Below are 18,024 nucleotides of genomic sequence, written 5' to 3'. Positions count from 1 at the left end.
TGACTTATGAACTTTTCACTTAATTTAAGATATTTTTGTAAAGCAAATTACGGAAAAAACTAGAAAGAATTTTCTTCACTCGAAGAATCATTTTATTAAATTGTCATCATATCTTTAAACTTAGACCCTGTATAATGAATTACGTTTGATTTTCATTTGTTTTTACGGAGAGAAATCTCATTTTAAAATAACTAATAATATTTACTTATATATTATACACATGAAGAAATCTTTTTTTTTTAATAATAAATAACATATTTTTTGTTTGTTTTGTGTCTGAAACATAGTCTGACATACGTGACTTATCTGTAGACACACACATACATACGAGACACATGACAAATTTTAATCAAAGGTTCTACATTAATTTTTTTTTTTTTTTGATTTTAGGTTGTTTTTTTTTTTTTAAATAATCTTTAAATTCATAAAGTACATTCATTCCACAATTGAAAGAAAAAAAAACAATCGTTAAAACGTCGTTTTGGTCGTATCGTCATTTGTTTTTTATGCTGTCATTTTGGGGCCTCTAAGATTATGTACAATAATTAATTTTTCCCTTGATGATCTGTGATGCCCGACGTATGTAGGCCTTTTGATTTATAGAGAGCGCAAAAATTTTTCCTACCTTAAATCACATTACATTCGACTGGATGTGCTGCTTTTATTGACGGAGAATGTAACAGGGTACATATGTTATTTTTTTCTTGAAGAGTTGTCAAAACAATGTAGGAACGGAAGTCCGTTGTTTTGTATAAATTTGGATACTATACGTGTAGTATTATCTTGGTAAGTCTTCTAAATGTGATAAAATAACGCTACACAAGGAGATTCATTTAATAAATATTCCACACGCATATTGCACAGATTTCCGCTGAGCCTTTTCTCACAGGTACCCAAAAAATTGTGTTCTTAAATCAAATAATTGTAAGTAACATGGCCGTATATTAATGATGATTTATCCATTCATTCACTTTGTAATCACATCCATACAATTTTTAATTTGCGTGTGCCTCAATGATGAGGTGGTATCATGTATGGGGGTTTATGATGAATATTTCATTCCCCTCCCAAACCACCGTTTCATCGACATTGGACATCAAACTTCAAACACACACACAAATATTTTGTTTAATTAAAATATCTTTTGTGTTTTTTTTTTAATTACAAATTAATTAATAAATAACTTGTTTGAATTCATTTAATGACGAGACATATTTTGTTGTGCTTATTATAATTTTAAGCTGTGTTTTTTTCTATTGATAAATACCTCGCTGGATTAAAATTTTCATTTACAAATGAGAAACCTTTAAATTCTTCTTGATTTATTGAATTTACTATATCCATATTGATTGGTGTTAATACTGGCTCTTCTTTCGTAAATTCAGCATCAAAATTTAATGCATCTTTTTTACTTTTCTGCAAACAAAAATTAATCCAATTTTATAGTTACTTCTTTCGAAGAAAAATCGAAAAAAAAATTTAATGAATAGATAAATTAATAATTATACAGCCAATATATCAAGCAACCAACGAACGACCAGTCATGCTCGTTAAGCCGAGTGTAATAGGTTTTGGAAATGTTGTGTTTATTATTGCGGAAAAAATACGCCTAACTGCTTAGACAAATGCGTGAAGATAGAATATAGCTATAAATATATTAACATCATTCTATCTATTAGCAACTGCAAATACGGTTTTCTGATTTCCAGATTTAATGCACAGCCTCTAAAGATAAATGATAAGATTGGCCGCCGTAACCTGGTTATTAAATGTACCGTAGCCTTAAAATTGGTATATTTAGCTGTGTGCAACTAGTTTGATTATGTGGTTACAATCGTACACGTTATCAAATTAAATATGTTTTCACTACTTATATAAAATATTGCAAATTCACACTTTTAGCTATAAATGTCGCTCATATGACTTGAAAAGGATTAATTTAATAATTTAAAACGAAATTCTACTTACAATTTTTGGTTTAAAAGGCGGTTTAACACGACGTGTTTCTAATGCAGCCCAATCAATATCTTTAAAAAATGAATGTGCTAATATGGCAGCTTCACCTCCATGATTTACAATACAACCTAAACGTTTACTCGGATTTTTGGTCATAAAACCTTTTAATATTGATACAGCTTCTTTACTTAACCATACTGGATATAATACATCATCGTGTAATATTGATTCAAATAAATCATCTTCGTTATCAGCTTCAAATGGTGGTTGACCAGCCATCATTTCATACATTAATACACCAAGTGCCCACCAATCCACACTTGGTCCATAATCTAATTCTTGTAAAATCTGTGAACAAAATGTACCACATAAATTCGTATACAATTGATTTTATTTTACAGAGTGGAATTTTTTAAGTACAGTTCGGCCTATTAATGATTTGTTGGTGTTAACAGATTTTATGGTAATAAATACTTGAAGTATTTTATTGACAACTAGCTGTGAACTAACCGCTTTGCTGTGCAACCTCTTCACTTACACTCCCCTCCCCCCCATACCCCCTTGCGTAGGGGTTATAGTTACACAACTTTTTAAGTTTTTGATGCCACAAAACCCCTTTTTCAACCCCTTACTTTAATATATTATGCATGTATTATACATAAAAACCTTCCTCTTGATAATCACTCTATCTATTAACCGTATCAAAATCCGTTGCGTAGTTTTAAAGATTTAAGCATACATAGGGACATGATAAGTACAGGCAGGGAAAACGACTTTGTTTTATACTATGTATTGATGAAGAAAAATAGCTCCTTACAAAAACAAAAATTATGGATTATATTATTTCATCGTATATAATTAAAAAAAAAAAAAAAAAAAAACGACGGGTTGCACTCTGGGAGTGCCGGCAGAAGTGAAAACTTGAATATTAACGTTGTGCATTTTTGATATTTTGGAATGGTTAGGGAATAATTTTGCACGAATTGCATTAATTATCAGTATAAAAGTACTCTCATTTATGTGGTAGAATACAATATTTATTTATTGCGCTATCGTACACAAACATGACAATTTCATGAACGAACATTTTTTACCCATTACAAAAAAAGTGTATAACGTCGCTAAAGAAGCCTTCACTTAAAAAAAAAAACCAAAACAAAAAAAAAATTTATTTTTAATAAAAAGGCAACCGCACACAGTGTTCCCAAGCGGTCACCCATCCAAGTACTGACTGTACCCAATGTTGCTTAACTTCAGTGATCGGACGAGAGCCGATGTACTGACTGTGACATAGTCGTACGCTTTCTCGATCAGGCCACGTGTCCTGACGCGAGTTTAACATTTTTTACCCATTACAAAAAAAGTGTACAACGCCGCTAAAGAAGTTTTCACTTAAAAAAAAAAAGACAATATCATCTGATAAATGGTATAAGAGCCAATCAATCAAACTAATAAATTTCCGCTGAAACTATTAACAGCATGTTTTATACTCGATAAAGTTAAACTCGATATGGCTTTATTCTCTCTTTTTGCGTATTTTCATAATAATTTAACATTTGTATGAGTTTATTCTGCCACTTGTGGAGGAAAATAGACGAAACACTCATTGTCATAAAAATTTAAAGTAGAAAGGGAGAATGAGTTGATCAATTTTTAATTTCAGCTTAAAAAAATTTTGCTTTTTTGGCGCTGGATTAGAACCAGAAAGCAGATGAGACAATCGAGGAACATCTGGAGTCAAGGCGTTGAGTAAAATGAAAGTTGGAAAAAGCTTCCACAAATTAAGAACAAAAGGTCAATTATAAATAATAGGGTATTATCGTTAGTCAAAAATAAATCATGAAATTTGAAAAAAGTTAAAATTTATGTAAAAATATTCTTAAATATTCTGATTTCGAGACATAAAAGCACTTTTTACTTTTAAAATATTAAAAAATCGTAATTTTTAAACTGTATATCACGTGACCTAAAACGCTGGTAAGCCCTGCTGTGATGTCATAGCGGTATGAGTCATAGACCATCAATTAGTTCAGTGTAGACAGCTTGGTATAATGTGTGCATAGATAATAAGTATTTATATTTATTATAGTCAGATGTCTATGAATATATCTGTGAAACTTATTTGTGTTATTTCGTATAGTGATACCCATATTACGTCATCAAATTGGATGCCCGCGGTTTTGACAGTTTAAAAAAGGTTTAAAATTTAATTTAAGTTTTTGGCAAGAAAGCGTGTGTATTTTTCCGAAATAAATTTTTGGTGGTTTTTTAATACCCTATTATTATTATGGCCTTCATACTTCACTTATGAATTCGGGAACTCATTGTTGTTATAATGGTGAAAAATTATAAATAGAATAAAAACCTCTGGTGCAATATAATCAGGTGTTCCACAAAATGTAGTTGTTGTTGCACCATCTTTAATACCTTCTTTGCACATACCAAAATCAGCTAATTTGCAATGTCCCTCCGCATCTAATAATATGTTATCTAATTTTAAATCCCTGTATATAACACCATTACGGTGTAAAAATTGTAAGGCTAGGGTTACTTCAGCGGCATAAAATCTGGCACGAGGTTCATCAAATTTGCGTGCACGTTGAATTTGAAACATTAAATCACCACCATTTACATATTCCATTACAAAAAATAATCGGTCCTAAAAAAATAACGTAAAATTAGATTCAATTGATAAAAGTGCTGAAAATTACCTAGGATTTGTATTTTTTTCCCTACTAATTAGAAAAATCTTCCGTAATGATGTTCAAGTTTTTAACACTGTCCTTAATTGCTCGGTCTAATATGAGTACGGCTTGTCTACCACTTTTTTCACAACTATTGGTTTAATCAGAGGATAATAGATCGCGTTATAACAACAAAATGGATGAATAGTTTGTTTGCCTGTTTATTCGAAAATGGCCAATTCATAAATCACATTCAATCAGAGCCAATAAATAATGGAAAATAATACTAATTTTAAAAGATGGGAAATCTATTCAACTCGTCATTAACATTGAAAAGTTGAAGCACATCGTGCTTGATAATCGCCGAGCTTAAGAAATTTCAGTCTGTAGAATATTGGTGGGCAGTTTAGTCATAATACGTGTAGCAGATCGTGTTGGCCAAATTGCAGAAACACTAGTATACCATTCCAACTGTAGTTTATGCGTTTGGCATGAAAATAGTAGTACCTCAATAGTCCTCATGAGCGGAGGAAATAACAAGCCAAATTAGAAGTTTGAAATATAAATACTTCTATTCTACTTCTATTTTCCAAACTTTTGAAGATTTATCTTACCTTGGTTTGAAAACACGAATGGAGTGCAGTAAGAAATGGATGTTTAGCAGCTAGTGCTAATATTCGTTTTTCAGTCATCGTACAATCCACATCATCGTCTTGTATAATAACATCTTTTTTCAATACTTTTACCGCATATATTTCATCTGAATCCTTTTTTTCAGCTAACATTACTTTACCAAAACTTCCTTTGCCTAATACTTTTATAAAAATAAAATCATCTAAACCTAATTTTAATTTACCACTCGCTGATCGTTCCATACTACTTGAATATATATCAGAACATGCACTTAATTTTTCTGGAAAATAATGAAATGAACTAATTAAAATAACAATTACAATTTTGAATTACACCCCCCCCCTGCTTCTTTATAGTTCTAATCCGGTTTCTTAATTTATTGTTCAGTTATCTTTCTCAAGCATTAATTGTCGACCGCAATTGCATTTAGTGCAGCTTTGTTATTACCTTCTTAGAAATGCTAAAGTCGATGTTCAATATTTGGGTGAAAGCACATATTACCAAAATTGTAGGAAAACGAATATTTTACATTTTTCCTTTATGACATTTCGATATCCTAATCTCCTCCAACCAAAATATTACGCAAAAAGGCTCCAGTATGTGTAGTTTTTGACATGTTAATCATTTTGTGCGTAAAAAGGCACATTTAAATAGGAAAATTATTATTCATCAACTCCTTTTAGAAAGCATAAAAATTCTATCTTTGTAAAGAAGGAAAACAAAACTGCATCAAAATGTAACTATCGAAAATTAATTCTTGGGATTGCGGTTTTTTTTTTTACAAAATGACATATCAACAGAGATTTTTTTAAATGAAATACCTAATTAAATGTTTCCCCAAAAAAGAAAGTTTAACATCGGATACTCTGTACAGTACTAAATTGAATCAAGTGCGAGTAGTCGCATTTGGTTAATCTTGATCTTTGAAAAGCAGGGGTGGTAAACACCGACTTGCATTTTCGTAAAAAGATTAATTTAAGAACAAAATCTTTATACAAAAATACTTACCGTTGTCTTGTGGTTCATAGTGATGTTTATCGGTGTTATGACCTGAGATGGCACTTGATACTGATAAATTTTCGGAGTATTGTGAACCAGAACTGTTATCACTTGCACTACTCCCACCAGCCGAATGTGTATGTGATGCTTGATTCATGTATTTTGAACGTCTTGGTGTTTGTTTATCTGGATCTGGTGATATACCAATTTCCTCTAATATTTGGGCCATTTGTTTAGTATTTATTCCACAATTATTAGGCACATTCTTTTGACATCTTTTATGTACATTCATGTTACAAACTAAAAGAAAGAAAAACAACTTATTATTTCTATCGTATTCAAGCGTGTTTATTTCAAATAACTATCCTTCAATTGTTTTTGGGGTTGCTGAATCGAATCTAGTCTATTTAAAACGGCTAAGTAGTGGATTCAAAAATGACAAATTTTCATACAAACTTTCACCCTCTCGCTTCCTTAGTCGAGGAGAGGGAGAGCATTTTAATGGTTATTCTGCTATTCGGGGTGGTAACGAATACAACAAAACAGAGATCATTAAAATCGGCAACCGTTATTGAGTTACAAATGATCTAACCTATCCGACTTTTGTTTTATATATTAAAATAAATTCCCAAATGGAATATTGTTTTTTAATTGTAAAAAAATGAAAATTATTTAAATATACTTAAAAACGAGGACCGAATTCACGGTCTCTGGCATTCACTATCAAGTAGATAATAGCTTTGAGCATATTTCCGTATGAAAAAAGATACAGCTACCATCTAATTAATAGTTAAGTTGGTAAAGAGCGCTTTTTAATTTACATTCTTTTGCTTTTAACGCCATAAATAATTAAATAATTAGTGTGGGTTCGATCCCCGCTTAAATGTATATTTTCCCAATAAAGCCTTGATGCCATCCATACACAAATTATAATTATATTTAGGACATTCAAATTTCCTTACGATTTAACTGTCAAAGATTCTTCTTACCTTCACATTGTAATCCTTGGCGTAGAAGACCATATAATAAGGAGCCACAATGTTCACAAAATGTGAACCGTTTAAATGTGTGAACCACAAATCTGTGAGGTATATTAACACTAAAACCGCTTCCCGGTTGACTAGTTTGACTATTATTCTGAAATTACATAACAAATAATAGTGAACAAATTGAAATTTATTTTTCTGAAAATAATTATTTATTTTTCAAACACATTCAATTTTAGCAAAATAAATATAAAAATGCAAGTGAATGTTTATTTAAAAAAATTAAATTATACTTGAAAAAAATTGTGAGACTTCTTCAATTCTAGTAGCATGCTTCTTTGAAGAAAATTACCATGCAAAAAATTAATTGCATGCAACTAAAATCTTTCTTGTGGTGGTTCTTATTTGACCTTCCTCTGAATGAGCCATGACAAGAATGGCCATTTGTTGGGTGCAGAATCCAATTTATCGGCACTTATGAGTTTTGACAATGTTGCCTATATTTTTATTTAGTGATACGCGCAGAAATATTTATGAATTCGGCATCTCATCATTGTATAATTATTAATAGTTTTCACACAATAATTGCATCATTAGTGTAATAATGTTGCCTATGTTTTTAAATGAATAGTATTGTTATTTAAAAATATAGACGTATTACCTAAATGATAAAATCATTGTCTGAAAATTAAAATATTAATAATATATTGAAATTATACCGAACGTATACACATTTTCGCACGAGGCGCTAAATTCAGTTGTGGCCTCAACGAAAAATAATATCATTCTTTCGACAAGCGGATCAATGGCTGAATACGGACTATTGCGAAATTTTCAAAGGTGTATTCTACTACTTTTATGAAACTGATTATTAATTAATTAAAAAATGCCTGTTGATATTAATTAAAGTTTTGGAGAAGGAGTTCTTAATATTATAAAGAGGAAGGTTTATATACGATGTTCGAAACAAGAAAAAAAATTAACAAAAAAATAAGACTTCAGAAATCTTTGCCGATCAAATATAAAAAACCATGCACAAAATGCTAAGATTTTGAACCTCAAAAAAATCCGCGCATACTTTGGCTCTTTTCACTGAATCGCGAAAAAAAATAAAAAGCACGGTCAGTAAGCTAAACTCAACTTTCGACAGATTGTTTTCACCTCAAATTAAAATAAAAAACTGGTTATGGTCATTTGGTTCTAAAAGGACTGATTACAATGTAGAATTGTTAATATATAGTTAAACAGTAGCCTATTTAGCTTATATGCCATATCTTATATTCTAACATAACAAAATTACAGAAACATTTTGTGTAGGGTCTGTTAGGGTTATGCATGTATTGACTAGTAAAGTTTAATTTTCTTTCGAGAGGATTGTAAAAGAAGTAGCGTTCTATGCTTAAAATTAAGAGATAAAAATTTATATTTTCTTATATTTTAAAATTGAATAAAATGTCGGAAAAAATTTTTCTCATCGGATAAATTTGTATTTTACTCATAATGCATGGCTTGTAAACATCTTTTCTGGAGATTAATTGTAAAGGGCTATTCTCGAAATTAAGAAACATCACATCACGCAACGCCAAAATTGGATAATGAAGTACTTACTATACAGAATGTCCTACCAAAAGTGTTACGTATTTTCCAAAGAAAATTGTGGGTAACATTTAAAACGTTGAATGGAGTCTTTCCTGTGCGTATATTTTAGGGCTGCCAAATGAATATTTGAGAAAATCTTCAAATCTACCCTTTTGACCTATGGGAGCCATAAAATAATACAAGCTTATTGCTTATATTTATCACCTAATTCATTTATTTTTCATAGCTATAAATACAAAATTATTAAAACAAAGTCGCTTCCCGCTGGCTGTCCTTATGTCCCTATATATTCTTAGACCTTTAAAACGCATAATTTTGATGCGGTTTTTTCGAATAGATAGAATGATTAAAGAAGAAGGTTTTTATGTACAATACATGCATAATATTGTAGAGAAACACCAAGGTTTTAGAGGTTGAAAGAAATTGTGAACAAAAGGAGGGTAAGAGGCGGCACATGAAGTGAAGATTATAACACAACAATCTTTGTATTTAAAGTAGTATTTAGAAATAAAAAAAGTAAATTTTTTTTTCATAAGAAACGACTCTTTTTTTTATAAAATCCGAATATTATACTTTGAAAAGCAGAGACTCAAGTCCAAAACCGGAGAGTTGGCAGTCCTACTTTCATTTGCAGACTCACTTTTAATTATTGAAGTTATACTTCTTTTGGCGCGTTTGGATGAGAGTGAATTTGTGAGCTGCGCGCGCACGAACGACATGATGAAGTTAGCCACAGAATTGAAATAATAAAAAAATATATCAACACTGAATATAGTTACATTACAGTGTATAGTTACAGTGTTTTCAAATATTAGAGGTTAATTTTGTAAGTATAATATATAGATATATTTCTAAAGAACTTATTATTTTTCTAACAAATAATCAAATAATAATAAAATTTAATTATTTATTATTTATTATTTATTACTTTAGATAATAATATTTTATCATTTTGTGAATCGAATCGAATAATTTTAATCATCTCTTTTTAATTTATATTACAGATTACTTGACAAATCTTTAACAAAATCTTTTTGATTGATTTTAATATTTATTGTCGATTACTACTGCATTTGAGTTATTTTAAATTTTTTTCATACTTAAAAGAAGTATAACTTCTAACGCGTGTACATAAGTACACACACTCTTTTTTTAATCATAAGCCAAATATCATGGATAGTTTAAACATTAACTTAAACACAATTATAATTTCATGCTATTGTTTTGAGAAAAGCAAATGCAAATAATGTAGTAATGTAAAAAAAGTTTTATTTGTAACATAAGTTTTGTTTAATGAACTTCCACGAAGTAAAGCTTTCTATAATCAATTATTCAACGTTTTAATGTAGTTTTCCTAGAAATTAAATAGTTTACACTGTTTATAGTTTTAAGATTAGTAGAAAAACTGTTCTAGAAAAGTATAATTGCTTGAGCATATAGCTACTATTTTTGCTAGCCATTAGTAATAAAAACCTTTTTTGAAATTATTCTTGTAAACTTCTTATGAAATTTTAATGTATCTCTAGTAACTACATTTTCCTTAAAACATAATTCTTATTTTCTTAGGGTACATCCCTTGGTTTTCAAGAAATTTGAACTTCGAAAAATTATTTTCAATTGTTACAGATATTCTTTAGATCTAAATCTAATATCTAGCGCCTACACTGTCCTTAAAATCCTTTAACCCATTAGCGAAATAATTTTGGGGCTTTTATACAAAGAAAGAATTTTAAAATCTCATCTTTGGTCGTCTAGCTTTCAAACGGAGCAACTTTGTACTAAGGTATAAACTATATAAACTATGCTACTAAAATAATTTTTTTGTTTTTCCTCACGATTTTATGCGTAACATTTTTGGGAGAATTGTATACATGACTTCAACATAGAAAGAAAGGGCTCTCAGAAAATACCGAACATTCGCAAATGGTATTAAATTCATTTCTGACCAAAGTACTTTAGGTTTATTCATTCTAAAGTTTTCTAAGAAAGAGTAATTACGAGGTATCATCCTTTTATTAATTACAAAGTTAATAATTTTAAAAAATCATCAAAAATCATACAACTAAACAAAAATTGCAGCCAATAATACAGTTTTTAAAAATAAATATTTGATAGTAAAAATGTTTTTCTTTTGTTATAAAATTAAATTATAAATTAAAATTAAAAAAAAAAGCATGAAAAATACCATGTTACGATTTGATTTGAGGGATACCTCATCTTTCATTCCAGGACATTTGGTAACCACAGATAAATGGCATCGTTTGTGAACCACGCATGTGCAGACTGAAACAAATTTTTTTAATGATATATTACTTAAGTTTATTATTATTTTTTATTTTTAGTAAAATACAACATTTAAAAAAATATATATCGATCGAATGGTACTGAAATGATTCAGACAATATTCATATGAGCCGTTTTTCTGTACCATTCAGTATTTCAAAACACATTCATCATGCCACACAGAAATTTTATGAAATAAATTAAAATAAAGCATTTACATAGCATAACGGATTTAAATTTTAAATACAATTTTGTGTGTGATTCTCTGTACTTTAATGAAGGTTATCTCGTGTAGTTATGCAAAAGAATAACGTACGTAATGATAAATTGGTTGCAATTCTGCAACTGCTTGAATTTCTTCATATAACAAAAGTTATGAATGGCGTTTGATCATAGTCTCGATTAAAATATCAGTTTATAATTTTTTTAAGAATCTATTGATGATTTTTCTCAATGTTAGATAATAATTTTCTCCGAGGATTGGTAATTTTACAAAATTAAATAAGCCTAAGCCTAAGTCACTTTCTCCGTTCTTCAACTAGCTCTCTATAAATCACTTCGATCTATTGCTACATTTTGACGTAGCAATGAATCGAAGTTATTTCAAGATATTGCAATAGGACCATGATAACTTAAATCTCAAGGTTAATTATTGAGGTTTTCGATTAATTGAAGCCGTCATATTGACAGTGTGTAAATTTAAACGCCAAGTGGCAGAAAGTTTAACTGAATTTAAATAACTAGGCAAGTAGTTAAAGGTTAAAGATCCAAATCATTTGCCTAACTGTTTGATTAAGCGGCTGTATATCCTCCAGGCCGCTAATTGTACAGCGCCGTTTAATAAAAAGGCTAGACTGCTGATTGAACGGTTAATAAGATTAGTTAGGTGCGGCATATTTGAAGCAAAATATTTTCTTCTTTTTGAAATTAAATCTCGAATGCATTCTATATCGAAAAAACATCTTTCGGTCGAAAATTAGCTGTTACTAGATCTAAACTAAAAAATGCAATAATAATTAATCAATTACTTTATTTTTAAAAATGGAAGAAAAGGTAAATGAATGAATTAGATTACCTCAAAGAAAATAAAGGCGTCGAAGTTCGACGAAAAACAAAATTTTTCTATAATTTCGAAAAACGCATCTATTGCGGATATAAAGAAAATAAACAGGCAAGTTGTTAAGTCTTATTATTGTTTATAAATAATATTCCAATGATTTTTAAAATCATTTGGAAATTCAAGACAAGCCATCTTTATCAAACAAAATAATCTTAGTTTTTTTTTTAACCCATCCAACCATGCAATATTTAAAAATATAAATAATTGTTTACAAACATGCTGTATTAATTTTTTTACAGGTGATTTAAAAGTTATCTCATTTAAAATTATTAATTAATTTTTTGAATAATTTACTTCAGATTAGTAAAAAGTCATCCTTGAAAATTAATTCATTAAGTGCTATAATATTTTTGGCACTATGTTAGGGAAATTAAATTTTCCATGGGAGCAAAAGTAGTATTTTAGCTCCTCTCATTCAATATCATACAACTATGATATTTTTTATCAAGATTTAGGAGTTCGATTCAAATATTGTCTTTTTTAAATTTTCTTGCATATTTTCGAATAATATTCATTTAATAAAATACCTATAGCATATTGCCATTCATACGTTCCTCTCTCCTTTTTTCCTATTTTGATCTAAGAACTTAATAACTATGCCATTATAATGCTCAACCACGATAGTACTGCTGTTAACCAATCCATTCAAAAGAGCGAAAATAGTCGTTTTTAAATTTGTTAAGTTTTTTGATTTTGAAAATTTTTCGGAATATCGAATTTTTTTGAAAAAAGACACCTTTTGTAAAAACTTTCCCTCTTGGTAGAGGGATTATAGTAGAGCGGTTTTTTTGGGCTTAATCTCTTCGCATAGGCTTCTTCAATCATGATATTTTAGCAAAGTGAATTTTTAAAATTTTTGTTGCCGAAATCGTTCTTTGGAGGACAACTTGATATTATAACGCAACAATAGGTACAAATCAGAGATTGTTATTATCTGACATTCACGAGAAATCATTCTGCTTATGAGCGAACGAAGCTTTTTGGTGACATATACAATACTTCCGACAATTTAGGATAAAGACGTGAAAAACGGACAAAAAAAAACATGAATTTCAAAGGAGCATTTTAATAAATCTGAATTTCAAAACTTAATCTAAATAATTATTGTAAAAGACTATTTTAATTTTAAATGAGAGTGACGCCAGTGCTTGGATCATTCTGTATTATATCCGCGATTCTCCATTAGTGTTACGCGTGATGTTAATTAGCAATATTTTACATTAGTTATTTGCAAAATTGAAAAACATTTATTTTTTTTATATGCGATAATTAAATTATTACCACAACCACTTAATTAGATTATTTAAATATTTTTTGCTTTAACAATATAAAATTATGGAATAAAATGTACAATAGTTCTTCTATTGGATTTTAATTCTAAGAAAGTAAATATTTTAATATACGTTACATACATTACACATAAGTATTTAGGTGTCCTTTAATGAAAACAGAAAAACTTCAAATAAAAATAACTGGGTTTAAAAAAGCATCTTAAAAAGAATTAAAATTTGATCTTATAATGCAGACTCAATTAGAAGGTCAACTCGAGCTCATAACTGATCAGAGATAGAAGATAACTTTGCATTTAAAAGTTAATTTATACAGGCTGATTTTAAAAAAAGTTTCCTCCTAAATATTTTGGAAACGAAATTGAAAATCAAAAATTTTTAAATGGAACTACATATTTTTTTAGCAGTTTCTTATTTTTTGACGTAAAAAAACAACTTTTGCCCTCGGAAAATCGGTTTTTCTTTTTTATCAGATAAATCAGTTGTTGATGTATTTTATATTTAACCACTACAAACCATTATCTATTACAAATCCGAATTGAAGTATAAATGATTCTGGAGGACAAAGCCAAATTTAAATTCCTTTTAAGTTTTGCCTTTTAAAAAATATTTCTCATTAAATTATGGCTAAGGACGCCTTTTAATTAAAACACAAATTGGAGAAAGCGTAAATTTCTTCCAAGCTCAAAACACATTCATGAACCCAAACATCAAATCAAATTCACAAAAAATAATCCACACTAAAATAATTACGTTTTTAAATTCAACTTGGATCATTTTTATTGAATACACCTGAATCGTATTTAAAATTTTATACAGATAAAAAAAAAATTCATCCATCAGTGCTTAACCAGAAATTCTCACACATACATAATTTTTTTAATTCCATTTCCATTTAAAATTAATGTTTAGCGAACCCAATTCCGAATACGTTAATTATATTTTATAGTTTTTTAAAATTAAATTTAATTAATTTTTTAATTATTAAATAATTAAATTTAATTAATTTATTTTAAATATAATTAACCTTTGTATATTGGTAGCAGTGTAAAAAAAAATTGTTTGTAGACCAAGTATGTATATATAGGCGTGAATTGAAAATAATTTTTGAATTTTTATGTTTATTCCAATTTTAGATTTTATACCAGTAAAATTTCAATCGTATCTGATAACATTTTCAAAATGGCTTTCGGAATGGTTTTATAAATTTTTCTGCCTGGACTCTTATGTCATCGAAAATTGCGTACCCATTTTTTAAGCTTTGTAATTTTACGAAAATATTCGACTAGTTACAACTGGATAATAATATATTGTGGTCTTAGTGTGCTCGATAAGTTGTCTGTTATTCACAGATACAGTCAAATCTGGTTAAGAGAAAGGGACCGTGAAAAAAAAAACAATTTCGGGTAAAATTTCTCAGTCCGTTTTTGCCTAAACTGTACGGTTTGTGGAAAACTGTTTCGAACAAAAAATGTTAATTTTTTAATCAATAACAACTTTCTAATTTTAAATGTTCATCTTTCGATTACCAGTAATGGAGTAGAGTAAACTTTTTATTGAGCTTGAAAACCTAGGTCAAGTTTAATGTCTGCGAAAGATGTGTGCTTACACACCCAACATTTTTCACTTGAAGCATTTGCATCGATAAAACTTATTTTTTTGAGTTTCAAGCATATTTCAACTTAAAAAAGACAGTCTGTATATTTTTTGGCTATATAACCTAACCTAACCTAACCTAGCTATATGTAGGTACTTTGTACCCGATAGATCTTTTTTTAAGGTTGCTAAATATAACAAAGAATTCAAATCGTAATCCCAATTTTAGATTGAAATATCGGAAACTGTAACGTTGGATAGATTTACTTTACTGTCACAGATTCTTAGTCAGAGATTCTAATAAAAATCATTCTCTAAAATAGGTTAGACTTAATACAAAGAATTTGTGATTAAAATGACTTCCGGATATGTAGATTCTGATATATCCACGCATAATAGGATATGTATGAATTAAAAGACTTCGATATCTAAAAACTAAAACTTTAAGATAGTTTCTATACTATCTTAGAATTCTCGTGTCTCAGTTACATATAACTCAGTGGCGTAGCTCGCCTTGGAGGGGCCCCATATCAAAATTATTTGGGGGGCCCAAATGAAGGGTAAAGATTTCTCACAAAAGAAACAAAATTGCTTGCATTAAATTAAAATAAATATTTATTGATTGATTATAAGTTATCACTTCCTCCTAGAAATTGACATAGCCAAACAATTCAAATTAAATATACACTTTTCTTGCCTTTTTTCGGTAAATTGATGGATTGGAACATGTATAGCTGAAGACGATTTCAGTTTTTCTATGCTTACGTAATTAATAATTGGCCCTTTAAGTGACATTGTCGATAACAATTACTAATTTTTGCTTGCATATGTAAGGGGCCTCTGTAGCTCGGGGGCCCCGTATCATTGATACGGCTGATACGGCGGTAACTACGCCCCTGATATAACTTGACATAATATTGAAGGCAAATAAGAATAATTTAATGTTCGAAAATTAAAATTTTTAATATTTTTAATATTTTTAAACGTCTAAAATACATACTTGATCTCTAAACATATTAAAAGCTGAAAATTAAGAAGATAAATAAATTAAATAAAAATCATAAAAACTTATGAATCTGAAAAAATGAATGATTAATAAATTAGAAAAATAAACCAATCCACATTAAACACTTAAAGCTCTGTTAAAAAAAAGAAAAATAAATGCGAAAAAAGTATTATGATTCAATGATTAATTAAAATAAATCGAAAAAACATTTCATGCAAAAGATTTTTGTTGATTAATCTTTAGTAGCACAGCAGGACTATGTAAAATTATTAATAAAGAGACACTATTTTGTATTAGACAAGAAGCCTACCTTGACATTGATAGCCCTGCTTGCCCAATCCCCTGAAATCAAACACATTTGTTACATTGTACAATGCAGCTCAATAGAGCCAAGCTCGACCGCGTGTATGTGAAATTATATTAATTTATTATTTACTAATCAAATGTAAGTTAAGTATTATGATTGGTGTTAAGTAAATATACCAAATTCTTCTATTCTTTCTTGAATTTGACCAGAATATTTTGAATAATCTTTTTTTAAACACTTTCTTATTCAAAAAGTTAAACAATTAAATTGTATTATTGTTAATTGGTTATGTTTGGAAACGTCCGAGTATTTACTCAAAAATAAAAATAAGTGTACAATATTTTTCTCAAATTTATAGTGTTAAAATTAGTCCTTTTCTACTTCTTACACTTCTACTTAGCTCAAAAAATTTAATAGCATTAATGATTTATCCTCAAAGTAAACTTAGTCTTTTCGATGAAGTGAAAATATTCAGCACGTTCAAATTCAAATTTGACCACGACTTTTGAACCACATTCATAACATGTAAATTTAATACATTTTTTGTAGAGCATTTCATATAAATCAAATGAAACAACACGTTGCTCAAAAGCTCTAGAAGTCATACTAAATACGCAGAATTAACTCATTGAAAAACAGTGACTGAATAACACATTTTAACCTAATTAAATGTCCTTTTACTCGAAAAAAGGGCTTCTTGTTTTTATTGACTTTATGACCTAACATGGCGAACAAAAGTTTGAACCCCTCCCTTGGATAATTCCTGCGCAAGGGCCGGTGCACTAGGAATAGGTGAAGAATAAAGACTTTTAAGAAACTGTTATAAAGTATCGGTCAACCTCTGTGCGAAAATGCTAATTTTAACATTTTTATCGGACAGTACCTTAAAAATGGTTTTTTTGCAGCTCGATATAGATAAAGACAAAAGTACTAAGATTTTATTGCAGCTCAATATAGATAAAGACAAAAGTATGCTGACTATTCATAAAACACAGGAAATAATCTGTCTGCATCCGACCGATTTAATCGCAAGAAATTATGAGTTTCCAGAAATACATAATCGAAAACGAAAATTACCTCAGGAAGTGCAAAGAGGAAGACAAGCTTTTGAACACTTGCTATACCACTTGCTTTCGAAAATAATCAGTATACTATAATTACAATTACGTTTTGGAGAAGAGCCTTAAAATTTTAATTGGAGAAAATATCTAACTATATATTCAACTTTACAGCTTCGCTTTCAATACATGAACAAAAGTGAGAATCATCTTCTTTATAAAAATAAAGTTAAATTAAAAGGAAGACAAATACCAAAGTACATAATATTTATTTATTATTAATAATGTGTGTCAGGGTTGCCAGAGTTCATTTTGTTCAAGAAGCACTTTCAAAAAGCTATAGATTTGGTAAAAGCGATAATTTTTTTTACTTTACTTTAAAATTGAATATTTTGCTACAAACTCTTGACACTTATAAATTTCTTTTCGTAGCCATTGACCGATTTTTTTCGAGGTAATCTTAACTAAATTTAAAATTTCTAAACTCAACTAACATTCTTTTCACATA

General features: G+C 29.0%; 1 protein-coding gene across 2 annotated transcripts in view; it reads right to left on the bottom strand.

Moving 5' to 3' along the window:
* Positions 1 to 477: 477 nt before the first annotated feature.
* The window catches only part of LOC123291696 (protein kinase C), a 36,501-nt gene continuing 18,954 nt past the window's right edge, over positions 478 to 18,024 (bottom strand). The window contains exons 4-11 of one of the 2 annotated variants that reach the window (XM_044872070.1): positions 16,462 to 16,493; positions 11,043 to 11,140; positions 7,262 to 7,409; positions 6,282 to 6,572; positions 5,255 to 5,553; positions 4,322 to 4,615; positions 1,969 to 2,304; positions 478 to 1,416 (exon numbers count right to left, since the gene is read on the bottom strand). In XM_044872070.1, coding sequence (XP_044728005.1) covers positions 1,237 to 1,416; positions 1,969 to 2,304; positions 4,322 to 4,615; positions 5,255 to 5,553; positions 6,282 to 6,572; positions 7,262 to 7,409; positions 11,043 to 11,140; positions 16,462 to 16,493 — 1,678 coding nt within the window. In that variant the 3' untranslated portion in view covers positions 478 to 1,236. The remainder of the gene's footprint in view (positions 1,417 to 1,968; positions 2,305 to 4,321; positions 4,616 to 5,254; positions 5,554 to 6,281; positions 6,573 to 7,261; positions 7,410 to 11,042; positions 11,141 to 16,461; positions 16,494 to 18,024) is intronic. The other variant, XM_044872071.1, reaches the window with a different exon arrangement.

This window comes from Chrysoperla carnea, chromosome 2 (assembly GCF_905475395.1).
Source record: "Chrysoperla carnea chromosome 2, inChrCarn1.1, whole genome shotgun sequence".
Classification (NCBI taxonomy): Eukaryota; Metazoa; Arthropoda; class Insecta; order Neuroptera; family Chrysopidae; genus Chrysoperla; species Chrysoperla carnea.
This window is presented reverse-complemented; position numbering and strand designations above follow the sequence as displayed.